At 48.9% G+C, this 10000-nt stretch overlaps 1 protein-coding gene across 2 annotated transcripts in view; it reads right to left on the reverse strand.

Annotated features, from left to right (window-relative positions):
- Positions 1-9162, reverse strand: part of me2 (malic enzyme 2, NAD(+)-dependent, mitochondrial) — a 22841-nt gene extending 13679 nt beyond the window's left edge. The window contains exons 1-3 of one of the 2 annotated variants that reach the window (XM_037531753.1): positions 9014-9162; positions 4384-4458; positions 1249-1379 (exon numbers count right to left, since the gene is read on the reverse strand). In XM_037531753.1, coding sequence (XP_037387650.1) covers positions 1249-1365 — 117 coding nt within the window. In that variant the 5' untranslated portion in view covers positions 1366-1379; positions 4384-4458; positions 9014-9162. The remainder of the gene's footprint in view (positions 1-1248; positions 1380-4383; positions 4459-9013) is intronic. The other variant, XM_037531754.1, reaches the window with a different exon arrangement.
- Between the last annotated feature and the right edge of the window lie 838 nt (positions 9163-10000).

Here is a 10000-nt window from a genome sequence, read left to right on the forward strand (position 1 = left end):
GCGTCAGTGCGTGAGTGTGTGTCTGTGTGTTTTTGTGCGTCAGTGTGTGTGAGTGAGTGTGTCTGTGTGTGTGTGTGTTTTAGTGTGTGTGTGTTTGTGTGTCTGTGTTTTTGTGCGTCAGTGTGTGTGTGTCTATGTGTGTTTTTGTGCGTCAGTGTGAGTGTGTCTGTGTGTTTTTGTGTGTGAGTGTGTCTGTGTTTTTGTGCGTGTGTGTCTTTGTGCATCAGTGTGTGTGTGAGTGTCTGTGTGTGTCTTTGTGCATCAGTGTGTCTGTGTGTTTCTGTGCGTCAGTGTGTGTGTGAGTGTGTGTCTTTGTGCGTCAGTGTGTGTGTGAGTGAGTGAGTGTGTGTCTTTGTGCGTCAGTGTGTGTGTGTGTGTGTGTCTTTGTGCGTCAGTGTGTGTGAGTGAGTGTGTGTCTTTGTGCGTCAGTGTGTGTGAGTTTTTGTGCGTCAGTGTGTGAGTGATTCTGTGTGTGTGAGTGAGTTTTTGTGCGTCAGTGTGTGTCTGTGCGTCAGTGTGTGTGTGTGTGTGTTTGTCTTTGTGCATCAGTGTGTATGAGTGAGTGTGTGTCTTTGTGCGTCAGTGTGTGTGAGTTTTTGTGCGTCAGTGTGAGTGAGTATGTCTGTGTGTGTGTGTGTTTTTGTGCGTCAGTGTGTGAGTGTGTCTGTGTGTGTGAGTGAGTTTTTGTGCATCAGTGTGTGTCTGTGCATCAGTGTGTGAGTGTGTGTGTGTTTGTCTTTGTGCATCAGTGTGTGTGTGTGTTTTTGTGTGTCAGTGTGTGTGAGTGAGTGTGTGAGTGTCTTTGTGCGTCAGTGTGTGTCTTTGTGCGTCAGTGTGTGTGAGTTTTTGTGCGTCAGTGTGTGTGAGTGAGTGTGTGTCTTTGTGCGTCAGTGTGTGTGAGTTTTTGTGCGTCAGTGTGTGAGTCTGTCTGTGTGTGTGTGTTTTTGTGCGTCAGTGTGTGTGAGTGTGTGTCTTTGTGCGTCAGTGTGTGTGAGTGAGTGTGTCTGTGTGTGTGTCTTTGTGCGTCAGTGTGTGTGTGTGTGTGTGTCTGTGTTTTTGTGTGTGAGTGTGTGTGTGTGTCTTTGTGCGTCAGTGTGTGTGAGTGAGTGAGTGTGTGTGTCTGTGCATCAGTGTGTGAGAGTGAGTGTGTGTGTCTTTGTGCGTCAGTGTGTGTGTGTCTTTGTGCGTCAGTGTGTGTGTGTCTTTGTGCGTCAGTGTGTGAGTGTGTGTGTGTGTGTGTGTGTTTACCTTGTTGGTGCGGGGGTTCAGCATCAGCGGCTTTCCCTTCTCTTTAGTGTGAGCCCATCGACACACACTCACCCCCAGCCTCACGCTTCCGCGGAGTCTACACAGCATCATCATCATCACCACACACTAAGCTGCAAAAAGGCACACACACAGTACACTTAACACACTCAGTACGCACACAGTACAGTTAACACACTCTGTACACACACAGTACACACTCAGTACACACACAGTACACTTAACACACTCAGTACACTTAACACACTCAGTACACACACAGTACAGTTAACACACTCTGTACACACACAGTACACACTCAGTACACACACAGTACACTTAACACACTCAGTACACACTCAGTACACACTCAGTACACTTAACACACTCAGTACACACACAGTACACACTCAGTACACTTAACACACTCAGTACACACACAGTACACACACAGTACACTTAACGCACTCAGTACGCACACAGTACAGTTAACACACTCTGTACACACACAGTACACACTCAGTACACACACAGTACACTTAACACACTCAGTACACTTAACACACTCAGTACACACACAGTACAGTTAACACACTCTGTACACACACAGTACACACACAGTACACTTAACACACTCAGTACACACTCAGTACACACTCAGTACACTTAACACACTCAGTACACACACAGTACACACTCAGTACACTTAACACACTCAGTACACACACAGTACACACACAGTACACTTAACGCACTCAGTATGCACTCAGTACACTTAACACACTCAGTACAGTTAACACACTCAGTACACACACAGTACACACTCAGTACACACTCAGTACACACTCAGTACACTTAACACACACAGTACACACTCAGTACACACTCAGTACACACTCAGTACACACTCAGTACACTTAACACACACAGTACACACTCAGTACACACACAGTACACTTAACACACTCAGTACACACACAGTACACACTCAGTACACTTAACACACTCAGTACACACACAGTACACACACAGTACACTTAACGCACTCAGTATGCACTCAGTACACTTAACACACTCAGTACAGTTAACACACTCAGTACACACACACAGTACACACACAGTACAGTTAACACACTCTGTACACACACACAGTACACTTAACACACTCAGTACACACACAGTACACTTAACACACTCAGTACACACACAGTACAGTTAACACACTCTGTACACACACAGTACACTTAACACACTCAGTACACACTCAGTACACACTCAGTACACACTCAGTACACTTAACACACTCAGTACACACACAGTACACACACAGTACACACACAGTACACTTAACACACACAGTACACACAGTACACTTAACGCACTCAGTACGCACTCAGTACACTTAACACACTCAGTACACTTAACACACTCAGTACACACACAGTACAGTTAACACACTTTGTACACTCACAGTACACACTCAGTACACTTAACACACTCAGTACGCACTCAGTACGCACTCAGTACGCTTAACACACTCAGTACACACTCAGTACAGTTAACACACTCAGTACACACTCAGTACGCTTAACACACTCAGTACACACTCAGTACAGTTAACACACTCAGTACACACACAGTACACACTCAGTACACACACAGTACACACACAGTACACACACAGTACACTTAACACACTCAGTACACACTCAGTACACTTAACACACTCAGTATACACTCAGTACACACACAGTACACTTAACACACTCAGTACACACTCAGTACACACTCAGTACACACTCAGTACACTTAACACACTCAGTACACACTCAGTACACACTCAGTACACACTCAGTACACTTAACACACTCAGTACGCACTCAGTACACTCAGTACACTCAGTACACTTAACACACTCAGTACACACTCAGTACAGTTAACACACTCAGTACACACACAGTACAGTTAACACACTCAGAACACTTAACACACTCAGTACACACTCAGTACACACTCAGTACACACTCAGTACACTTAACACACTCAGTACACACACAGAACACTTAACACACTCAGTACACACTCAGTACACTTAACACACTCAGTACACTTAACACACTCAGTACACACTCAGTACACAACACACTCAGTACACACTCAGTGCACTTAACACTCAGTACACAGTACACTGTACACGCTCAGTACACGCTCAGTAACCACAGGTCAAGAAAACAGACTATTCAGGAAGGAACAGGAGACAAACTCAAACAGACGGTACAAATGTGAATCCACAGGTCAGTACACAGCCACGTCCAGCAGAGTCTCCAGAAGGAGGCGCTAGTTTTTGTATGAGTCACTGAAAGAGAAGATGCCCAAACCAGCTGGACCACGCGCCGTGTTGATGTAATAAGGCTATGAAATATTGCAGTATATATCGTTACCATGATAAACTGTCACAAAACAACAGGCTTTTCTGAACAGATCACGTACATCGTCAGTGCTTCTAGACCCTATGAAGGGAGCAAAATCAGTGTTTATCTGGATTTAGTGCAAAACTGTACCAAATCCTGAATATTCACAGAACGTCCGCAGTTCTGACAGTATCATCTGAAATGTAGCATGACAGGCTCTGTTTTCTCTGTTCCACCTGATCAGTTAAATCAATATCCTGACATATCACAATACTGGATTTCTGTCATATCACACCCCAGTAATATGAAGTACATTTACAGAGGAGGGGTACATCTTTACTCCACCAGCGACAGAATGATTGGCTGATTACTCTGAATGTGGCAGCACTGCTCTGTGGGTCATACACTTACTGTAGCTCTGTATGCTATTGGTCTAAATCTGTATTAATTATGATCCATGCAGCTGATCGGTGCTCCAGAAGTGCTGATCATGACCATCATATTCTCAGAAAGGAGTACTTTGAAGGAGCTGAACAGCAGATTTAGTTTTTACTAATCATGGAAAATCTAGTTTTATTATTTGTGCATAGATATCAGACCACAGTCCTCATTACAGCTTAATACACACACACACACACACACAGTAGGATTGAGAATGCGATTGAAATCTTCATCATTCTCTCTCAGACCGACACTAAATGAAAAACGCAGAGTTTAATCTTCTTACTCTGCTCCTGATCAGCCTCAGCACAGCCACGACACAGTCACAGCATGCCGGGGGTCAGCAGGGGAACTGAAACTGCTGCGCTCAGAGAGTGAAAGAGGAAGAGTGAGAGAGAGGCAGAGAGGCGGGGCGGCAGAGAGAGAGAGAGTAAAACTCTGAAACAGCGGAATTATTCACAATCATTTACGGCGCATCGCAATCCTCCAGCGCAGAACCACGAAACTTATCTCAGCAGGACTCTTCACACACTCAGCCAAAGGTCATATGCAACTCGCATAACTGCAACCCATGAATACCTCACACTGAACTCCACTCTAGAGCCCCACACTGTACACTTCACACTGAACTGCACTCTAGAGCCGCACACTGTATCCCTCACACTGAACTGCACTCTAGAGCCGCACACTGTATCCCTCACACTGAACTGCACTCTAGAGCCCCACACTGTATCCCTCACACTGAACTGCACTCTAGAGCCCCACACTGTATCCCTCATACTGAACCGCACTCTAGAGCCCAACACTGTATCCCTCACACTGAACTCCACTCTAGAGCCCCACACTGTATCCCTCACACTGAACTGTACTCTAGAGCCCCACACTGTATCCCTCACACTGAACTGCACCCTAGAGCCCTCCACACTGTATCCCTCACACTGAACTGCACTCTAGAGCCCCACACTCTATCCCTCACACTGAACTCCACTCTAGAGCCCCACACTGTACACTTCACACTGAACTGCACTCTAGAGCCGCACACTGTATCCCTCACACTGAACTGCACTCTAGAGCCCCACACTGTATCCCTCATACTGAACCGCACTCTAGAGCCCAACACTGTATCCCTCACACTGAACTCCACTCTAGAGCCCCACACTGTATCCCTCACACTGAACTCCACTCTAGAGCCCCATACTGTATCCCTGACACTGAACTCCACTCAACAGCCCCACACTGTATCCCTCACACTGAACCGCACTCTAGAGCCCCACACTGTATCCCTGACACTGAACTCCACTCTAAAGCCCCAAACTGTATACTTCACAATGAACTCCACTCTAGAGCCCCACACTGTATCCCACTCTAGAGCCCCACACTGTATCTCTCACACTGAACTGCACTCTAGAGCCCCATACTGTATCCCTCACACTAAACTCCACGCTACAGCCCCATACTGTATCCCTCACACTAAACTCCACTCTAAAGCCCCACACTGTATCCCTCACACTAAACTCCACTCTACAGCCCCACACTGTATCCCTCACACTAAACTCCACTCTACAGCCCCACACTGTATCCCTCACACTGAACTCCACTCTAGAGCCCCATACTGTATCCCTCACACTGAACTGCACTCTAGAGCCCCACACTGTATCCCTCACACTGAACTCCACTCTAGAGCCCCATACTGTATCCCTCACACTGAACTCCACTCTACAGCCCGACACTGTATCCCTCACACTGAACTCCACTCTAGAGCCGCACACTGTATCCCTCACACTGAACTGTACTCTAGAGCCCCACACTGTATCCCTCACACTGAACTGCACCCTAGAGCCCTCCACACTGTATCCCTCACACTGAACTGCACTCTAGAGCCCTCCACACTGTATCCCTCACACTTAACTGCACTCTAGAGCCCCACACTGTATCCCTGACACTGAACTCCACTCTATAGCCCCATACTGTATCCCTCACACTGAACTCCACTCTAGAGCCCCACACTGTATCCCTCACACTGAACTGCACTCTAGAGCCCAACACTGTATCCCTCACACTGAACTGCACTCTAGAGCCCCACACTGTATCCCTCATACTGAACCGCACTCTAGAGCCCCACACTGTATCCCTCACACTGAACTCCACTTTACAGCCCCAAACTGTATACTTCACAATGAACTCCACTCTAGAGCCCCACACGGTATCCCAGTCTAGAGCTCCACACTGTATACTTCACAATGAACTGCAATCTAGAGCCCCACACTGTACAGTTCACACTGAACTGCACTCTAGAGCCCCACACTATATCCCTCACACTGAAGTGCACTCTAGAGCCCCACACTGTATACTTCACACTGAACTGCACTCTAGAGCCCTACACTGTATCCTTCACACTGAACTGCACTCTAGAGCCCCACACTGTGTCCCTCACACTGAACTGCACTCTACAGCCCACACTGTATCCCTCACACTGAACTGCACTCTAGAGCCCAACACTGTATCCCTCACACTGAACTCCACTCTAGAGCCCCACACTGTATCCCTCACACTGAACTCCACTCTAGAGCCCCATACTGTATCCCTGACACTGAACTCCACTCAACAGCCCCACACTGTATCCCTCACACTAAACTCCACGCTACAGCCCCATACTGTATCCCTCACACTAAACTCCACTCTAAAGCCCCACACTGTATCCCTCACACTAAACTCCACTCTACAGCCCCACACTGTATCCCTCACACTGAACTCCACTCTAGAGCCCCATACTGTATCCCTCACACTGAACTCCACTCTACAGCCCGACACTGTATCCCTCACACTGAACTCCACTCTAGAGCCCCATACTGTACACTTCACACTGAACTGCACTCTAGAGCCGCACACTGTATCCCTCACACTGAACTGTACTCTAGAGCCCCACACTGTATCCCTCACACTGAACTGCACTCTAGAGCCCTCCACACTGTATCCCTCACACTTAACTGCACTCTAGAGCCCCACACTGTATCCCTGACACTGAACTCCACTCTACAGCCCCATACTGTATCCCTCACACTGAACTCCACTCTAGAGCCCCACACTGTATCCCTCACACTGAACTGCACTCTAGAGCCCAACACTGTATCCCTCACACTGAACTGCACTCTAGAGCCCCACACTGTATCCCTCATACTGAACCGCACTCTAGAGCCCCACACTGTATCCCTCACACTGAACTCCACTTTACAGCCCCAAACTGTATACTTCACAATGAACTCCACTCTAGAGCCCCACACGGTATCCCAGTCTAGAGCTCCACACTGTATACTTCACAATGAACTGCAATCTAGAGCCCCACACTGTACAGTTCACACTGAACTGCACTCTAGAGCCCCACACTATATCCCTCACACTGAAGTGCACTCTAGAGCCCCACACTGTATACTTCACACTGAACTGCACTCTAGAGCCCTACACTGTATCCTTCACACTGAACTGCACTCTAGAGCCCCACACTGTATCCCTCACACTGAACTGCACTCTACAGCCCACACTGTATCCCTCACACTGAACTGCACTCTAGAGCCCAACACTGTATCCCTCACACTGAACTCCACTCTAGAGCCCCACACTGTATCCCTCACACTGAACTCCACTCTAGAGCCCCATACTGTATCCCTGACACTGAACTCCACTCAACAGCCCCACACTGTATCCCTCACACTGAACCGCACTCTAGAGCCCCACACTGTATCCCTGACACTGAACTCCACTCTAAAGCCCCAAACTGTATACTTCACAATGAACTCCACTCTAGAGCCCCACACTGTATCCCACTCTAGAGCCCCACACTGTATCCCTGACACTGAACTCCACTCTAAAGCCCCAAACTGTATACTTCACAATGAACTCCACTCTAGAGCCCCACACTGTATCCCACTCTAGAGCTCCACACTGTATACGTCACAATGAACTCCACTCTAGAGCCCCATACTGTCTCCCTGACACTGAACTCCACTCTAGAGCCCCACACTGTATCTCTCACACTAAACTCCACTCTACAGCCCCACACTGTATCCCTCACACTGAACTCCACTCTAGAGCCCCATACTGTATCCCTCACACTGAACTCCACTCTACAGCCCGACACTGTATCCCTCACACTGAACTCCACTCTAGAGCCCCATACTGTACACTTCACACTGAACTGCACTCTAGAGCCGCACACTGTATCCCTCACACTGAACTGCACTCTAGAGCCGCACACTGTATCCCTCACACTGAACTGCACCCTAGAGCCCTCCACACTGTATCCCTCACACTGAACTGCACTCTAGAGCCCTCCACACTGTATCCCTCACACTTAACTGCACTCTAGAGCCCCACACTGTATCCTTCACACTGAACTGCACTCTAGAGCCCCACACTGTATACTTCACACTGAAGTCTGCTCTAGAGCCCCACACTGTCCGTCTCATATTGAACTCGTCTCTAGAACCCCACACTACTTGTAGAGCCCCCTCTTTAGCGATTTCTTTGATGTTCCCTCACTGGTGAACATTCTAGCTTTACGACGTTCCCTCCACACTGTACATTCTAGTGATCGACAGCTGCGCCCCATAACTTTCAAGTGCCCTCCCTAGTGAGCCCTGTGTTCGGCCCTGTGCCCTTTGTGGAGTTATTTTAGGGCTCCAGGTGTCTCCAATTCCCTGCTGCCCTCTGTTCCAGGTTTATCAGAAACAGGAGAGCTTCTGTGTTTAGCCACAGCCTCAGAGACAGTTTTAATACGATGACAGGCCGCACGAGACTGAAGTCGGTCCCCTACGCGGTCCCGGAGCCGCCGTGCGCGGTCCCGGAGCCCGTTCAGCTCGGTCTGTAACGGTATTCGGGCTCAGCGCCGCCTCCTCCGCGGTAAACAGACCCGGACTCACCTCTGTGTCCGCGGAGCTCCGCCACTCTCAGCACAAACCGCCAAGCGTCGCGATTCGCCTCAATCACACCCGATTAAACCGAACTGAACCGAACTAACCCGACCCGGAGCCCCGCCGCGTCTTTCACCCGCTCCCGCGGAGCCGGAAGTGTCTGCCAGCAGCGCGTGCAGGCGGAGAGGCGCTCAGCCAATCAGCGCAGCGCAGCCGCTAGCATTACCGTAAACACTGATAATCACTGTTAATATTTATTATTAATAACTAATTAATCACTCACACGGGTTCAGCAGCTGTGGGTGGACACATTAAACCAGGACAGAGGCTCATCATTATTCTCTACAGTGGTGGTGATAGGAACCAGACGTCCCCCTCTAAAAGCTCCTCACAGTGGTGGTGATAGGAACCAGACGTCCCCCTCTAAAAGCTCCTCACAGTGGTGGTGATAGGAACCAGACGGCCCCCTCTAAAAGCTCCTCACAGTGGTGGTGATGGGAACCAGACGTCCCCCTCTAAAAGCTCCTCACAGTGGTGGTGATGGGAACCAGACGTCCCCCTCTAAAAGCTCCTCACAGTGGTGGTGATAGGAACCAGACGGCCCCCTCTAAAAGCTCCTCACAGTGGTGGTGATAGAAACCAGACGTCCCCCTCTAAAAGCTCCTCACAGTGGTGGTGATAGGAACCAGACGTCCCCCTCTAAAAGCTCCTCACAGTGGTGGTGATAGGAACCAGACGTCCCCCTCTAAAAGCTCCTCACAGTGGTGGTGATAGGAACCAGACGTCCCCCTCTAAAAGCTCCTCACAGTGGAGGTGATGGGAACCAGACGTCCCCCTCTAAAAGCTCCTCACAGTGGTGGTGATGGGAACCAGACGTCCCCCTCTAAAAGCTCCTCACAGTGGTGGTGATGGGAACCAGACGTCCCCCTCTAAAAGCTCCTCACAGTGGTGGTGATAGAAACCAGACGTCCCCCTCTAAAAGCTCCTCACAGTGGT

The sequence above is a fragment of the Pygocentrus nattereri genome, chromosome 20 (assembly GCF_015220715.1).
Source record: "Pygocentrus nattereri isolate fPygNat1 chromosome 20, fPygNat1.pri, whole genome shotgun sequence".
NCBI lineage: Eukaryota > Metazoa > Chordata > Actinopteri > Characiformes > Serrasalmidae > Pygocentrus > Pygocentrus nattereri.